General features: G+C 42.8%; 1 protein-coding gene across 6 annotated transcripts in view; it reads right to left on the bottom strand.

Moving 5' to 3' along the window:
* The window catches only part of ADCY9 (adenylate cyclase 9), a 94,007-nt gene that overhangs the window by 35,267 nt on the left and 39,789 nt on the right, over window positions 1-18,951 (bottom strand). For 5 of the 6 annotated variants that reach the window (XR_011049837.1, XR_011049838.1, XR_011049839.1 and 2 more), the window contains exons 2-4: window positions 13,132-13,304; window positions 7,749-7,853; window positions 3,065-3,282 (exon numbers count right to left, since the gene is read on the bottom strand). Coding sequence is in view for 2 of the 6 variants with exons in the window: in XM_068420066.1 (XP_068276167.1) it covers window positions 3,065-3,282; window positions 7,749-7,853; window positions 13,132-13,304 (496 nt within the window). In the remaining 4 variants the exon portion in view is untranslated. The remainder of the gene's footprint in view (window positions 1-3,064; window positions 3,283-7,748; window positions 7,854-13,131; window positions 13,305-18,951) is intronic. The other variant, XM_068420068.1, reaches the window with a different exon arrangement.

Below are 18,951 nucleotides of genomic sequence, written 5' to 3'. Positions count from 1 at the left end.
CATGAGATCAAATCCTAAGCAGATGAAGAAGCTCAAAGACCCTACAGAGCTAGTCTGTGCCTGAATTCTTTTTTTCAGGGGATTTGGTTTTGGTTTTTTTCTCTTTATTTTTTACGAACACTCGACAAAGAGGTTTTTTTGGAAGTACAAGCTCCCCAGCACAAGATGGCATGTGGGAAGCATTTTTTCTTGAGATGCCAAGACCAACCACACGCACATTCCTAGACTGAAGCTCAAGAAGACAAAAGACTTCAACCGTGAACATGGCAGATACTTTATAACCTTTAAACATCCTGAACAATATATTAAAAACACCAGGATATTCTGAAGGAACAACAGGACACATTCACCTGAGTCCCCCTTCTCTTTCATTCTTCCTTGTCTTCCATCCCTCACCTCTCTTCAATGTTTCTAAGAGCATCTTATAATATGTAATAAATTTTAAAGGTATTTAAACAGGAAACTGACCCAAGGAGGGGATGAAGGGCTGCACAGAACCCAGCTTCTGGGGGAGCTTCGTATTTCCCTGGGACTCTGCTCTGTAAGTCTAAAGAGATCATTTGTAAGTACTGTCCCAATTAGCACATGAGTACTTGTTTCTTGTACTTCAAAAGGTTTATAGCCTAAGGAATATGTAATTTTTCTTGGAAACAAAAATCTAAAAAGCAAGAATCCTTTGAAGGTATCCCCAATGAATTTAAGTTTAAACATTTTGTGCTCTTACACTATAGTTTTCTTTTAAAATACACAGTAACACGCAGATTACAATGAACAAAGCATGGTATTTTTATAGTGGTTGTAGTAAAGCCAGACTCCAAGCTCAGACTATACACTGTTTGCCAAATACATATAATCAAGTTGCAAGAAGATGCAAACTGATAACTCCTATATAAAAAGGATTCTTGGCTAATGCAATAACACAAACGTGCCGCACTGACACCGGCTTTATTATTATTGTTATTTCAAAAGACAACTGGAACCGTGCTGAGGTACCAGCTCCAAGGTGAAATCTTGGCAACGGCCGCTCATGAAACTCTCAGCCACACACCCCAACTCTAGGAAGAGGCTGGGAAATGAAGGATACCACTGGTGTCTGGAATTTCCTCCTAGCTAGCCTTGGGGAGCTTCCTAACGCAGGGTACAGGCTCCTGCACACTCCCTAGGATGTGTTTCACTCCTCCCAGCTGTACAGGAAGCCCGTGTGATTAATTTATGCACCTTATCACCATATCTGGGTTAGGTACTTTCTGTTAATACGAATTTCTATCACAGATCAGAACAGCAGCATCGTGCACACAGTGGAAATCTCTGCCCAGTGCTCGGGGAAGCTCACACTTCGCTGCTGCTGGGTTTGCATAACATAAAACCAGAGGAGCAAAACTCCATCATTATTATTGCAAACGGGGTTTCACGTAAGATGACCGAGGGGAAGTTTGTGGACTTCATCCCCTTCCCCGAGAAAAACTCAAATTTCCCATTCAAACATCCTCACAGACACTAGATTTGTTGAGACAATATATTATGTTTTACAGTAGGTGATGAAGAATGTTTTTAAAATGACTTATTACATATAACTTAACACTGAGAAATGTTACCAAAGGATTAATGTAAAACGGTAGGCTTAAACCATTTTGCACAGACCTAATTAATCAGAAGATTATTTTTGGAAAGTTATGTTTACATGAACTGAACTCGGCAGAGAAGTTTCCCTGGCAACAAGAAATGGCCCACTTAATATGGTATGATGAGATGTAACTGAGACCAAAAAAATAGCTGGGTTTTGACTGATGGCAAACCATGGTCCTTCTTTTTCCTTCTTCTGAATCAGAAAGAATTATCCATTTTGTAAGTGGAGGAGGAAAGCTCCAGGAACACAAGAGCTTGAGCCAGGTATCTTTAGCAAACCAACGGCACAAATTAAGCTACTGCTGTTAACTTAAAGTTTGCAGCATGCTAGTTACATTCTGAACAAAAATCCCATTTGTTCTTGCCGATTTCTGCCCACATTTGGATTTTCCCAGTCCTTCTGTCTTCTAATATTTGACAATATCAGCTAAACACCTATTCTCAGCCACTAATGATAGACCACACATAGAGGGGGAAAAAAAAGGAACCTAAATTTTAACTGAAGTTGGCCACAGGAGAAAAGTAATCTGAAAAAATCTAAAGAGACTGGAGAGGGACTGGTGTCCCTCCCTCTCCCTTCTCCCTGCTTTTGCTGTTTTCAGTTAAGACGACAGTGTCCCTGTCCCAAGCAGCCTGGAGTCTACACGAGCATACAGTTTCAAGGATATTTAGATAACATACCCCTAGCCTGAGTGGAAGCAGTGAAGCAAAAATAAGAATAGCCATAAATAACAACAAAGTCAAGTTATCTCTTTAGTTGCTCCAGTCAAGTCACTGCCATAGTAAGGGAGATATGGTTATGTGTTTACAAAAATCACACACTACCGAGCTTTAGAGAATGTATTTTCCTCTGCCCAAAATAAGGTTTTTCTATTTGAAACAGAGAGGTGCTAACTTTACAAAATGCTGTACGTAGGTAGGTGGCCCATGAGAATTCACTCCTATTAATTCTGCTTCCAAGCCCAGTATGATTTCTAGGCATTAGTTTGTCACACAAAGATATCAGATGTTCTTTTGCTATACAAAAACCTGAGTTTTGTGGTTCAGATTTTATGTTGCACTTTTAACTGCAGAGGCAGGTCCATACTATGTGCATTAAGAGGACTTTCGAATGTAAAGATAAGAGTTCAACCTCACAACAAGTCATTTAAAGAGTATTTTTCCTTTTCGAAGACTCAGCTGAAGAATAACTCTTCACCACGGAAAGGATGAAAAACCTGGCTTTGTATATTCCTGAGCAGAATGTTTCTGACATCAAGTTCCTACCGTAGGTTAAACAGAACATAGACTAAGGTCAGAAAACATAGGACATATTACACGTTAACAATAATTATTGACATTAATAGACAAAAAGCACACAAGTAAAGATTAAAGATAGGAGCCCCCTGTTACTGCCTTCGCTCCTTTATACAATTTTACATTGCACAATTTTCCTTACCTGTCTTCTTTAATCACATCCACAAAGTGAGCATCTGTCTTTTCTCTGATGTTTTTGAACCTCAAAGGAAGGAGAGCTGATTGATCCAGACTCACTCCGCCCCATCTTCCTTTCTCTTGCAACATTTCATAAAGCGAGGTTTGACTATTGCTGAGCTTTTCTTCCTGTGGAGGACTCAATAGTCCATTTTGGGTCTTTGGACTGTGTCCTGCTGGAGCCTGAATGACAGAAAGCAAAATGTACATGGGGAACATTAGTGCTTGAGAAAGCAGAAGGAAGAGATTTCATGGAGCAAAAGCTGAAAGAAGTTCTTCCCTCAACACACTGAGCTTTTACCTGATCACATCAAAGACCTAATCCCACCTGCCTTGAAATCACTCACATCTTCGGTAGGAGCATGCCTATTTAGGTGTCATCTTTTTGCTTTTTATGTACCAGATTTCCAGGGAGCAGAAAACAAAGTACATTTTTGAACACACAAAGACCACCAACCACAAGCCCAAATTTCATTTGCTCATCTTAAGGTCAAGTTTCTTCTCAAAAGCTTTTTAAATACCTACTTAAACTGTGCTATTTTTCCACAGGTCATGAGAGATCTTACTCTGCCAACCCTTGGTGATCCTTCCACTGACCACTACAGCCCTGCTGCTTTCCCAGAGAGAGCTCCCTCCTTTCTCCTACCTGTGGGAACAGCCCTTTTGTACGTCTCATCATCCTACAAAAAATTTATCCTACAAAGTAAACTACGTTTTCTTCACTACGATATATTTCTTCTTTCTTGTTTTCTTTTGCCTTTGTATTAATACTGCATTTTTAAATTGTGACACCACCTTGCAACACAGCTTAGGTACACAGTATTGTCAACTCTGATTTCATTCATTTGAGAACACAGATTACACTTAACCAAAACCTATTCTACTTTCATGGAATGTGAAGTTCCTTCTTTTACATTTTTTTTGACCTAGATCAATACGCACTGAAGTAATTTAAAAAAAAAATTAGACAACTAAATACAGTGAGAATGCAAATCAACTGCAGCTAGTCAGGATCATTTTCAAATGCAAACATATATCAAACTTTGCATATTTGAATGTTCATCTCCCCTCTCCATGTCATATCAGTTGTCACGTATCATTTATCCTCATCCTTAAACCCACTCATGACAGAAGTTTCTGCCTTTCTGCCTGCACAGCAGTCAGCACAGCAATGACAAGCTCCTCCAGAAGACTATTCTTGGATGCCACCGCAGTGACCATAAATAAATACCAGAAGTATCATCACCACCCCCACCATGCACTGAAATATGTTACTTAGATTGTAAAATCAACTGAATTAAAGTTAAGAAATATTTGCTTTGTGGTTGCACTTGCAAAATTAATTCAACCTCCTTGTGTATCCATCCCGTAAAGCAAATGAGGCACGTGAATACAGGGAGAGATAAGGAAAGGTGCAGACACAAGCAGTGAAGGTACAAGACTGATGGGGCAGCAGGAGAACGTCACCTCGTGCAGGGAAGAGTCAGAAAGCACACAGAGGCTTGGCTCCCTATCGCTGCCAAGACCTCGAGAGCTAAAGCCATAACAAGGTGTGTTGGAATGGTTCCCTGGAGCTACAGGAAAAGCAGGAGGAAGGTGGGCTGTGCTTCCCCTTCCTCCTGCCCGGGAGAGACGCAGGATCCCCACCCTGTGGGCTGCCCCGGTGGAGGCGTGAGCCCCTGGAGCCACGTGATGGAAGGATTCCCAGTCTAGCCCCTTCTACCACTCACAGCAGTTGTTTTGGCAGCTCGCAGGTGTTCACAGCCCAGTGACAGGAGCTGACGAAGTACAATAGGAATTTAGTAGTTACCTTGGTGCGCTGCCAATGTTTTGCTGAAGAATGTAATCAACAGGAGAGAAAGGTGATTTCAGCAACACAAATCTCAGCAAAAGCAGATCAAAACACCTCGGAGCGGAGAGGGGCTTGTGTATGACAGAAGGGCACTCCCCTGGGTAAGCCAGAGGCACAAGAACTTCTCACATTAAAAGGTCACCAGTTTCTTTTCTAAGGGAAAACATTCAGCAGCTTCCCAGCACGTCCTCCTGCAACCGTAACAGGTTATTCCAGCCTGCCCAGAGGGAACCCGGCTATGGAGCACCAGAGGCACTGCAGTGCCTGGGTAACCTCACTGGTTTTGAGATGAGGAATACTAACAAAGGCAAACCAAAGAGAACTGTCCAGCAAGTTGCTAGAAGTGAAGGGTCTTTGTTGTCTGGTTTGTTTTGTTTTTGGTTTTGGTTTTTTTTTTTTAATTTATGCTAAAGATTATATTTGCTCAGAGCACTTTCCAGAACAACTTGAGGCCTAAAAAAAAAAATAAAAAAAAAAAAAGGTGGTCGTAGTTATCACCTTTTTTTTTCCTGATAAAGAATCTTCCTCCTCTTCCTCACCCCTGCAACAGATGTCGTTACTTCAAAAGCTGTAACTGAGAGAACACAATTTTTGCTATGAGCAGCTCAAATAAAAGATATGGACTCCTGGGCACTGTTTGCCTTCCCTGTCTGTTCTTCAAGTTCATCTGAAAAATGCAGTGAAAATTTCTGCTCTTTCAGAGGTCAGCATGGACGTCTCTTGGCCTTTTCTCTTTAGCTCCTTGGCAAAGGCTCAAATCCCTAAGAAAATTCTTCCCTTCAGTCAGCTCAAGGTTTTCCTGTGCTGTCTCCACTCTGTTAATCTTAACAGGAGGGGATTAGAGTGTGAAACCGCTTGTGTGTGAGGAGAAAATCCCTATTTATTAAATGTTGCTAGCTCCAGTGTTACTGTGGTTTCTGATGGCAACAGGCTGTACGGGTTTTTTTGAGCACTCAAGAGATTTGATGCACCCTGGGACAGTCTCCTCTCAAGAGACAGGGAGGCTCCAGAGGCTCTTGGGACCCACGAAGGTCCAAGGACGTGGTTAACATCATTAACATTCCCTATAGACAGGGGACATGGGTGCTGCAGGGCCAGGCGCAGCGACGTGGCAAGGGAAGGGAACAGACGTGGGCAGAGGGAGCTTATGGCTCTTCTTCCCAAGAAAACAGACTGCAATGAAGAGCTGGAAATTAAATGCCACGGCAACTTCGTGCATGTAGCTGTTCTTTAAGCTTTCAGTTAAACAGGCGTCCCAGACTTACGGGAGAGCCACTTAACCAGTCCCATTTTTGACTTAGCAACAACAAAACCAAATCAAAGGACATGTGATTTGGTCTCCACTAGCATGTTTCTTCCAGGGAAATTACAGACGTTTTATTCAGGACTGTACAGATGACTTCTAAGCAAGGTTAGATGACTTGCTGATTAGCACACATGAAGCTAATACAGCTGTGGCAGGAAGAAACTTTAAGGGTAATTCTGACGAAGACAACACATGACACGAGGCAGCGGGTACCTAAGGAAAATCTCTGTTTGCAGTCGGTTCCTGGAGACCCCTGGCACGTGGGCAGAGGCAGCCTGGGGAAGAAGCATCTCACGCAAACCATCTTGGCAGCCTGGGCACATCTCCCACAGTGTTTTCTGTCTGAAAGATCTCCTGCTGTTCTGAGACCAGTACCTGCTGGCCACTCTGCTCCATCTCCCTCAGAGCTGAAGCTCAGAGCTCAGAGCTGATGCTCAGAGCTCAGAGCTGATTTTATTTTATCCATCTCAGCTCAGAGCTGATTTTATTTTTTCCCTAGGCTGTTTCCTAGGAGAAGGAACTGTGTTTCCTGGCACAGAACATGGTCTGCTGTGTTCCATACCATTTCAGCCCAGTGAGGCAGTCCCTGCTTCCGAGCTTACAATTTCAGCATAAGAGACAACAGGTCAAATACAGGCAGAGAGCAGAGAGACAAAGACAGATTAACGCAGTAGCTCGTCAGCAGAATAAGTGCTGGCAAGTTTTTCCATTAGCTCTATACGTGAGAAGAGCTGCAAAGACTGATGTGAAGAACAAGACAGCTATCTCTGAGCATGTTTATAAAGTGATTCTCCCCAGCGAGGGAATGCATTAAACTTATTTGAAAATATAATGATCAGGTGATGAGCACTGGGTATCCAGCCTGCATTTAGGCAGGAGCTTAATATTCAGGAAGGAGCGAGAGGCGACAGGCAGAGCAGAGAAGCTACAAAGGCCACGAACAAGACGACAAATAGGCACCGCCTGGTATTGCAGAGGAAGCAGGTGGCTTCAGTGGGACTATGTAAGCAACAGGCAAGGAAAGCAATCTGGGCAGCAGCACGCTGAGTGTGTAAGGCGCTGTCTGTCGGTCAGAAAAAGGATGTGAACTGACTTAGAGGCTGTGAATTTCAGCTGTGCACGTGAACAGGAATGACTGTCTTAGAGCTACGACGCAGAAGACATTGGCAAGGCATAGGTGTAACTGGTGGCCAGGTGACACACAGCCATTTGGTGTAAGGGATGCAGAGCGTGGTAGTGCTGTTTGTGCCTCTTTCTTTGGGTAGCCTCAGCATAAAGAGTCCAAATTTTGGACTGCACCCATAAAATTACTAATAATTTTGAAAATTTGGGAGGTGGCTCAACTAAATTTTAGAACACAACCACTCAAAATCGAAATGAGTTCTGCTGCTTAAGAGCTTGAATAAAGGAATAGGAATGCCAAAATGTTAGAAAGCTAAGTGAAGGAGAGAAATAAGGGAAAAGAAGGGAAGTGATAAATACTCAGATTACCTTCGTACTGTTTTTATGCTCATCCTGACAACCATTTTGGATAGCTCCTTCGTCTATGCTGACATCACAGTGGGGAGCAAGGGTGGTACTACATGAAGGGCAAGGCTGCAATGAGACAAAAAAATTTTAGCCAGGAACGTTCTGGTGTCCTCGTAGTATTATGCAATTTATAATTTGGTCCACTTGTGTACTTGCGGCACGGTTAAAAGATAAACAAAGCTACAGAATGGGGAGCAGGGAGCAAGATTTGACTGGAACAGAATGCACCATTTCCAAAATAAATTGCAGATTTTCTGTTTACTGAAGCTAAATCTAATCCAGGAAAGCTTTGCTAGTGTAAGATCACAGATACACTGTAATCACTGCATCCTAGCAAAGGACCTCCCCAAGAAGAACAAAATACTCTTTAGTGAGAGGAAGGCAATTTTCTTCTTTAAAAACTGCCTGCAGAAGGATCTGAATGGCATTATGAGGGAAGACAGCACAAAATGCAGCAAAATTCAAAACCAGCACAAAACACCGTGATGCATTATGAACAGTACAGGGAAATGGAAAGCAACAAATCTGAAAATAATAAAGGGAAATACTTTTTCATGTAGTGCTCTAAGACAGCAGAGTGGAGCTCAGGCTATGGTACATTGTTGAAGCCAAACACCCAGCAAATGTCACAGGAAACAAGGAAAGCAAAATCATCAGGACTTGTTGCAGGTTATGCATTTTGGAAGCAACCTAAAATGTGGCACTTCAGCTTTTAAAACCACCTAACCCTTAGAGTTAAAACGTGATCTTCTTAAGGGACATTAACCCTGTATCTGTATCTTCCAAGTTCTTCATACTTTTCTCCAGTCCTGGCAACGTACAGGCAGGATCCTGCATCAGAGGGACCCTGTGTCTGATCCCTGTTGGCAATTCCTCTGCTCTGGAGATGGTTTACTGCTACCAGGCGTGCCAGAAGTCTACTAATGGGTACAGAGACATCAGTCACAGGGAACAGCACACTAAATTTGGCTCACTATATATTAAATGGTGGCAGGTGAACCACTAAACATCTTGATCGATTTTCCAACCAGCAACCTGAGCCTTTTGTCCCAAACTCAACACCCCATGTCTATTTTATCTGTTTATTCTGGACTCAGGGGCACTCGTTCAAGCCTCTGTACTCTATCATTCTCCTGATCTAAAACCACAAAAACTTCTGCCTTCACATTCACTCCCAATTTCAGAGACCAGTGTGTAAGTCTTTTCAGAACTGACTTTTCACCCAAAGCCCCTTTTCCATCTCTGGTGTCGCACCTGAAATGGAATAATGCGGCACCTTCAATGTTCAGGTTGTTATGGTGTGGTGTTTCTCCCAGCCCACTCCTCCTGTGCCTGCTGATCCACCTGATCACTCAACAATGCCTCTCAAAGGCTTTCATGAAGACTCTGAGCCTTCGTAGCAGCCAGCCGACCATCGTATCTGCTGTTCCTCAGGGGCATGGTCCGGGTTGGGGCACTGAAATTACTGTGAGTTTCCTAATCTGGTATCAGGTAAGCAAGCTACGTCCAGTTCTGAACCAGTACAGCCTGACAAATACCAGCACATTTGAAGAAACTAGGAAGTTGTTTCTCAGATGGTTTTGTTTAAAAATAATCTAGGACTAAATATCATGAATGCCTTGGCCGCTTTGTGGAAGGCACTATTAGATGGCTTTAGAAACGAATATGACAATGGGCTAACGAGTCTTCCATGCTCCTAGAGCACTAGTTAGTATATTTAACCATCAGTTAATGGTAATAAAACCCAAATACCTCTAGCAAAAAACAAAGAAAATACTCTGTTTGATCTTGCTAATGAATCAGCAAGACCACCTCACACGCTTAGCTCCTGGGGCTGAACTAGAAGACAAAGATCTCAGAAGAGCAGCCCGACCTTTGGAGAAGCGGCGGAAGCCCCTCTGCCTTACCCACGTGCTCCAGCCAACATCATTAACTTCACTCTCTATTGTAGACGTCCACACAAGCTCAGCGTGTGTGCGACCTCATCGCGATGAATAATACATTAATGCACTTCCAGCAAACACCAGGACAAGCAAAAGTACTTTCTGTTTTCATACCAAGAGATGATTAAAACATTTTTACAGCAGCTTAAGATTCCCAGTCAAGTAAGGGATGTTATAATATATGACAGGGAAAATAAACTGATACCAAAACCACTTAAGCAGGTTATAGCATTTTCATTCAAAGAAATGAGCTGCTATTATAGATTTACTTATAGTTTTTAGCCTCTATCTTCACCATTTTAATTATGTACACACATTTTATTGATGTCCATCCTGCAACAAGGCTTGCAATTAAATGAACTGCAGATACACTGGAGGAGAGGAGGAAATACAATTCCTTTCATGGATCAATTACTGTTGCATTCTCCTTCCTGACTTTCCTTAACAGACCATGTCCGCTAGAACATCTGTTCAAGCCCAAAATGTGAAAGTCATCCTTTGCATCCAATGTGGCCACTTATTCCCTTTAAAATGAAAATATTTCAACTTGCCTGTAATTTTGCCCCTCCTACTTAAGTCTCTTTTGCAGAGCTGGAGTCATCTCCTCCTACGCTCACACTGTTTACAGCTTTGTATTTAAAACAGTTGGCACGTAAGACATGATTCTTTTGCAAATTATGATCTCCAGACCCCACCAGCAAGCTGCAGGCTTTAGAAAAAAAACAACAAAAACCCACCACCAAACCTGTTAAGAAAGAAACCCACACCTTTTCAAAAATTGTGCATGATCTGTGATTAAATTACAGTTATTCTTTGTGGGGATTTTGAAAAATACATATATATTTATTGTTTTAACACTGTAAGACCTACTGTAGCACGGCTGGCAAATTAAACATTCCTTGAAAGCTTGACCCAGCCTGCTTGGTCTGCAACCATTCCAATAAGGGATTACCCAGCAGAGAGAAGGCTGGTGCACATCTACGCCCGAAAGCGTGCTGTGGAGTCTGGAATACCCGTCCCCAGCCACGCTGCGAGAAGCGAGTCCGCTCTGCACGCCGACGCGGCAACTGCAGTCGCAGCACACATTTTTAAGCAAGTGCTCAGCATCCACACGACTGCTCCATCACTATGCCACAGGCATCCTGGCACGGTTTGTGGCACGCATCAGACAGATGCTTATCAGACCGCAGGGAAAGCTGAGGTTGGGGTCATTTTGGGCATATTTTGGGCAAGACAGGCACCGTGTTTTCGAAGAGCTGTGAGGCTGCTTAGGAAATCCCTGGCCAGAGCTGCAGTGCTCATGGTGATGAATAAAACCAGGTACCTGTAAGCACAGACTCGATGCAGTAGCTGTGGCACAACAGCAGACAGGGTATCCGAGAGGGCTGAAACTGAGCTGGCACTTGTCCTAGATGCTCTTCTCAAGCAGCTACTTTTAGCTTCTCCTTCACTTATTCAGACAGCCACGTTGGCACTTTTGCACCACGCAGACCATCATTCAGCATTTAAACAATTAACACCCAGCCAAGATGGTCCCAGAGTAGAAAATCAGGGACTAGGCAGTGAACAAAGCGTCGTGGGCCCGCAGCATGCCTCGCACTGCACACCAGCTGTTGAGGAACAGCGGTGCATCTGTATCTACCCCTCCGCAGAGTAAGTCACCCTGTGTTTTAGGAAACACACACCGCAGCCGAGCCTTAACAACAGATTTCAATTTGGACTTGGATTATTTTAACAGCATGTACCCCAAGTTAACACACACCAAATTTTACCAAATCCTGGCTGCAGGCAGGTCAGACCTGTAGCTCGCTGGAGTTTCACGATCTTCCAGTCACCACTTTGCTGTCTGACACTAACAAGGCACCCTTGCTTTCTCTCACAACAGCACCCTTACTTTTACTGCCTTGTTTAATCCCTCCTCTCTCCCCCCTGCCCCATGGACAGGCAGCTCAGCAGTACCGCTCCACCTGCTACATTCTTCTTCCTTCACTACTCGAAATGAAGGAGTTTCTAGCCCTTACTGCCACATCTGCACCTCTGCACGGCCACGTGCTGGGCAGCACAGACAGACTGATTTGTACAGACACCCACTGACTGCTCCGAGATGTATTTTCCTACCTTATTTGCTAGTATCTTCATTGAAAGACAAGAGCGAGCTGGAAAGCTGGTACCTGAGGGATGCCAAATATATTCTTTCTTACATGGGAGAAGGAATAGAAAAGTATCACCAGCAGCTTGGATTCAGTCAAACCACACACGGTGCATGTTTTGGGGAGGGATAAAGATGACTACAGCTACCTTCATAGTTAAACAGTCCTGGCTTGCTCTCCAAGGAGCTTGCTTAACTTTGGACCATATCTTTGGGCCAGGCTTCCAGCTGATCTTGCTTACGATTCAGTGTTTTTACTCCAAAACATGAAACCAGGCACAGAGGCAGGGTAAAGGTAGCATGGAGTAGCATGAAAGTCACCCCCCCCATCAACCCTGTCAGCTCAATCCCAAACATGTGTTGAAGAGATCCTCTCCGGACTAAACACACTGAAGTCTGAGGACAGCGACTTGCAGATGACCACCCATGGTTCTGACATTTGTGCCCAGCTCAGGCAGCCCAGGACGAGGAAACTCTCAGCACAAATGAAAACAGAGAATAGACATCTGTTGTTTGGGAAATCTGTTCTGAGCTGGAAGATGGAGAGTAACAGCAAAGCTTCGAAGCAATACACATTGTTTCACAGATTTCCTTGTCAAGAGATCTTGTGAGAGGTGTGAACATAACAAAATGTCATCATTTCTCTAAGCTGAATCCCTACAAATCATTGCCCTCAGTTCTAGATATAGGTTTCTGGAGCAAGCTGATAAAGCACAGTCTCATAGCCTACCAGAGCATTTTCTTCCACCACACAAACAATCCCGTTGTCTTTTTGCAGGGATTTCTGTTATATACTCATACGAAAAGGTTCACAGGTACATGATATGCACGATAGAGGAATGGCAAAAGCAGGCTGCAGCAAAGGCAGAAAATCAGAGAATTACAGTAGCTGCATAAAGCATATTCTTTATTCCTCCATAAAATCCAGATCATCAAAAAAGCAGCATTGACCTTTCAGTCCTGAAATATAAAAACCCAAATATTTATCTGAAACCACCTTTAAAAAGTGTTCACCTTACTTCAGGGATTTCTTGTCAATTCGGGAGGCATTTTACTTGGTAAATATTTTTGTCCCTCGAACTACGTCTTGTCACTATATATATATACGTATACATGCATATATATACAAACATAAAGCAGTGCATAAACAAACCTGTGATAAACAAACCTGTGAGGTTTCCCCACCCACACACCTCTCCCTGGTTTGCACAGTTTGAGATCTACGCTGCTTGTGTTGGAAACAAGAACTCACCTTAGGTTTTTCCACGTGTTTGAGAGTCTTTGTCAAGTCACCGGCGTTCTCGGCTGACGACGCTCCCTGTACCCTGGCTCCATCTCCGGGCTCCAGGCCAGGAAGCAACGCTTGTGCACAGCTGCAGTGGGGCTCCTTCACCTTCTGACCTGAGATCAGATAGGTCTTCAAACCTAGAGAAAAAACAAAATGAACGGTCAGAACCACAGAAGGACAAAAATAACACTCCTTGGGACTTCTCAGATATGAAATACAGGAACCATCAAAGCACTGCTAAGGTTTGGGAACACAGCACACAAAAAGACAGTGGCTGGGAACAGCCAGCAGGAACATAAAGATGCTCTGTGTAAAGTGGCAGCAATTAGGATTGTCCAACATCTGCTGTCCCGGCCACAAGAGACTACTCAACACACAGCAACAGCCAGGACTGACACGTACTTTCTTTATTCCATTTTCACTCATGTGCTTCTGAAAAACAGAGCTAAGACCTTATGTATTTGCTTCCAAGTTGTCATTTGAGCTCCCACATTAACTCTTTGCTTCTGGAAAGGATTTGCAGCCTGGTTTTCAGCGATATCTGTGTTAATATTCTACTGCTGGAAACTCGGCATGTATTCCTCCGCTTGCACTCTCCATTTGTCAGAGAGATGTCGTGAAGGTTGCTTAATGCCGGTAGCACAGAGAAAGGAAATGGCATTTAAGTGCTAGAAATTCTGATGGGTTTTCATAGTTAGTGCAGGCTTCACATCAAAATCAAATCTCTTTCACACGCACACCCACACGCTCTCTCTGCAACTGTTGTATGAATTGAAGCATAATTGGAAAGCAGATCCAATATTAAAGGCCATGGTAAATACCATGTTGTATCAAGCTGGGCTGTATCAAAAACCTGTGCAAAAAAGAAAAGATCTGAGTTTTGTTCAGAATATCACTTATTTTATTCCCTTGAACCTTTGTGTTATGATGTTCTGGGTTATTTCTAGGCACAAAGACTAAGAAGGAGCTACTAATGATGCTGCTTTCTGAATCCAAACGAGTTAATTTTATTGCCACTGTATGGGAAATCTCCCACTCAGCAAGGAAGGGCACTGACGTGCTCCAAAACGTGTGGAGGTCACCAGCTCGCAGACCTGGAAAGCGCTCGTTATTCTGCGGTACCGGAGACTGCTGTCCCGTGCGATGCTGCAGCCAAGCTCTCGCCGCCCGAGCCCCACGGGATGGCTGCTGGGTTTGTATCTGGGTCAGCTGGGCTTCACCCCCCTCCCTTTTACGGATACTCATCACCCAGTTGCAGTCAGACACATGACTGTCACAGCCATCGACCGCACTCAATTGCCTCCGTCCGTGGCATGAAAGCTGGAAATAAATACGTCGAGTCACAGCCCTTGGAAGAGGGCAGGTTTCTGGTCCTTACGATAAGGTCATTCACTCACAGCCTTCTTTACAGACAGAAAAATCATATTCTGTAAACTTTTTTTTCATCTAACATGTAACACAGTACTTTGTAACCTTTCCAATCAAATAAGAAATAAGTTAGGCACACTAATAGCAATTTTGCAGATTATCTGTTTATTCCACTAGTAAGTTAAGCTCCTGAACACTTCTACAACCAACGCAGAAACCCACATCCGTATCGACCATTTCACCCTTGGCCTCAAAAGCCGCTGGGAAACCTACAGTGCTCTCACCTCGTGCTCCAAACCCCGAGCGCTCGCTTGGTATTTGAGATGTTACGCTACAGCCAGTCTTTATTTTTATATCGTTTATAGTAGCGCCTGGATTTTATTTGGCAATGCCACTTAATAAAACCCTGAGCTGCTGCTTCCAGATGTAGGGCTGTCTCTTTAAAACCTGTATCGATGGGGGCTGTCATTTAAGGAATTCTCCACAATCAGCTTACAATTACATGTTTACTGGGGTAAAAGCTGGAGCATTAAGCTTACTCCTCCTATTTTTAAAAGCTATCTTAAAGGAACAGGATTATTTTACCACTCCTATTATTCCTCTGTTTTTTTCCTAAACAAACATATTTTCTTTGCTTTTTATATTTTCAAAAAGGCATTTTTTCTGTCTTACTGTGCTGCTCAGTATAATTATTTTGTCAATCTGTTGCACACAGCAAAATTATCTCCAGTTTGAGCTCCGCACCGAGGAAAAAGGGAGAAGGCTACAGCACGGCAGTAATTGAAAACGTGTTTGGGAAAGCAGAACCCACCCTCGCCCCAACCTGAAACCACAGCGGGCTGCGGCTCCTCGACCCCGCTCCACCCCTCGTCCTGCCCATCCGTGGCAAATCCACCAGCCCACAGCCGCTGCCGCAAGGTCAGGGTCTGAGGAGAGCAAATAAGGGAAAAAGGTTATTTTGGGGAAGTTTTGGAAAATCAGGAGGTGTAAAAACCTTTCACCTTTACAGAACTTTACTAACATCGCCTACCTCATACTTTGTTTGTCATTAAATCCTCCTTAAAATAGGAAAATTCAATTTGCTTTAGTATTCCTTGCAACTCTGTGACGCTTCACAAAGCAACTCCTATGTTCAGTCTGAAATATTTCGGTATAAAAAAGGGATCATTAATTCAGTAGAACTGTATCGCTGTAACTAAAACGCATTATACGAGAACAGTGTTCTTCCTCCTTCTCCATCTCCAGTGAATTAGTACGATCAACACTGTCATTTTCCATACAAACAGTGTATGGAGTGAGAAACACTCACATCCCCACGCAGCACGTTTAAATCAATTAGGTAACGCAGCAATATGAAACGAATAAGCCGACAACGGAGGAGCTGCTGTTTTATGGGAAAACCAGCAAACACGGGGTGACTTTCGGTGCGTGTTGCTGCACAACGACGCAACCCAAGACACGGCGATGAAGAAAGTGCCATTTATAAAGGCAACGCTCACCCCTTCTTCCCCTCCTGCCCTTCTCAGCCTTACGCTCGCTTCCTTCCCCCAAATTGATTCAAAATAAATGCTGAAAAATAAGACGACCTCAAACTGCCTGGCAGCAAATCTGTCCTGTGGCAGGCTTTACCCTGCACCATATTTCTGCTTTTTCCAGGGATGGTTCTTGGAAGCAGAGGGGGGAACTGCCTACAACAACCCACCCCCCAACACAGCAGTTTAACATACGTAGTATTTTCTGCCCTGGGGACAAAAAATTAGCTACATCTTTTATCTTTGAGAAACACAAGCCTTTTCCTTCACTTGTCTTCAAGTTCTGAAAATCTATAAGCGTTATAAAGATTACCAGCTCCTGCACGCTGAGCCAAAACACTCATTTCTTGAGTTTGACCACTTTGAATATTGACAGGGCAGCGTCTGTAAAGTGTATTTTTGACACAACAGTTAACAGGTGAGATCTCCATAGAACTGCGGTGGGCTTATTAGTCCTACCATCATTGAACTTTAGAAGCACTAGGGAATTTTTGTACTTGGCTCCTCTCTTCAGTCAGCTTTTCTTTTTATCAGTGGCATTTCTCTGAACTCGTACAAACAGAAAATCATCCCAAACACTAAAAAATACTCCTAACAGCAACAACAACAAACTTCATATGTGTGCACTCACGCACAAATTACTTTCTGTATGCACAAAAATAAACAAAAGTATAAACAAGGCTGTGTATAAACATCCCAGTCTTCAACGTGGTTTTGGTAGCGTGAGAAAACCCAGGTTATACCGAGATGGGTCCAGCTGGAGCGACTCTGCCATCCTCAACTATGTGTGTTTGCAGAGAAAAACCATCTCAGGTAATTAGTGGGAAGTCATTTGCTGGGAAGGAATGGGGAAAGGGAGAAAAAAGATGTTCTGGTCCTTCAAGTCCTTAATTAAGTCATTTATTTCCCTTCTCTCAGCTCATTTATCCTCAGGACAGCAGCTGTTATGCTGGTCTAATCTGATCTGCACACAAGCAGAGCGCATCCCTCCACGCATCTCTTAAAGATGGGCTGCCTTCTCCTCCAGGAGATCTCAAGATTTACACAAACACCGGTAAGCAATTCCTTGGTAAGGTAAGAGCCAAGTTTCAATTTCTGATGCTCCACCTCTGTGGAATTGAAAGTTTTTAGCCACCTATTGATAGCGGACAGGAAAATTACTTTCTGGCAAAGTGAACGTGTCACACTTCTCACGTCTCTATCTAACGAACTTCAAATGCTTTTGAAACGCTTTCCAGCACTGATTCTAAGAGACACCATAAAATGATGACAATATTTCAGTCACGGTCTTACTGATTCATTTAATAAAAATAAAATCCCACTGTTATTATATATCCCTGCTCCTCCCTCCATGAACCGCTTCACCTTTTTAGTCGCAGTACGGGGAAACAGCATTTAACTAACAGGTGACCTTCCTTTTCAGAGTAACTGCTTCCCCTCTGCTCTGTAAGCCTACATCACTCCTTGGATTGATGTAATAAAATCCAAATTATATTAATTATGCCCCTTTTACCAAATAGCTTTATATTAACAATTCTCCTTCATTATTTCTCTTTCCATCACTTCCCTTAGTGTCTACACACTTTAACCATTTAATCACATTTCTTTCCAAATAAATAAATATAAATTTACAAAACTAACCGAGCTCTATTTTCACGATCCTCTACTTCTGCCTCACAAAATTAGAATTTGCATGAAAACGGTTTCGTCGTGTGAAAACCAGTGACTGTCACTCCCACGTGAGAGCAAGAATTACTTGCCAGCTAGAAAGTCATTTTAATCACCTGTCACAGCCTGCTGTGAGGAAGAGTTAGCTATTATCTTTCAATAATTTAATATCTTGTTTAATTTAACTCTGATATAAGTAACTAGCAGTGGTATAGCAAGCTCATAAAAAAAGCTTGTGGTTCAGGACCAGCTTTAGCTCCTTTCTTTCTGAGCTGATGGGCAGTAACTCACTTTTGGGTTATGCTTCTCTGCAATCAATCAGGCTCTTGCTTTCTCTTTTTAGAAATATAATAAAAAGTTTTCTCCGTGCCTTTTAAAGGCGTCATCTTCACACTTTGCCAAAAATCTGGGAGTGAAAATACTGGTATTCAGCCACTGCCACTCCAGGGAAAGGAAACGGAGACCTAAATTTAGGTTTCCTCATATAATAAAATATGTTGCTATACACTTTCCTTAGTCTCTGACTTGTTCTGCAAAATGAATTATTAACTGCAACTTCTGGAATGTAATGTGACAGGCAAATAACAGTAAAAAACTGACCAGAAATTTATTTACTACTTCTAATTACAGTTTCTTTTTGGCATCTCTCTCCTAACTTTTACATATTGGTTTTTTTTCCCTTGTCAAACCTTAAATAATTTTTCAGGTACTAACCCAGCCTAACATGCACGCAAGAAATAATATCGAGCATACCATCATTGCAGGAGCTGTCGTGTCCTTTGGGTCCAAGCTGTTGCTGAATCTAAAGATGATTTTCAATAGCTAATACTCTCCCTCGTTCTTAAAATTCAATAGTTGCCAAATATGTGTTTATGGGGACTGTTCTCTCACTTTATTAGGCTCGCTCTTGCAGAGAGTTCATGCAAAGCTCTTCCTCCCCCCGAGCACAACGCTCTCATCTACTGAACTACTGAATGACAGAAACTTTCATTTATTTCACTAGAGAGCAAATGTGACAACAGGTGAATATGAAATTTAAAATCCAGAGGTACCCAGTAACCAAACTGAACGTAACGACGGAAAGTGTGCAACTTTAAATGCAAATAAGGGTCATTATGTATATTTTTTTTTTCCTATTTTGCAATCTTAATTTGCCAAAAGATTGTAACACTTCAATAACTACAATGAGTTTTTCTCTTTGAAGCTTCTAATAATT

The sequence above is a fragment of the Nyctibius grandis genome, chromosome 30 (assembly GCF_013368605.1).
Source record: "Nyctibius grandis isolate bNycGra1 chromosome 30, bNycGra1.pri, whole genome shotgun sequence".
NCBI classification, from domain to species: domain Eukaryota; kingdom Metazoa; phylum Chordata; class Aves; order Nyctibiiformes; family Nyctibiidae; genus Nyctibius; species Nyctibius grandis.
This window is presented reverse-complemented; position numbering and strand designations above follow the sequence as displayed.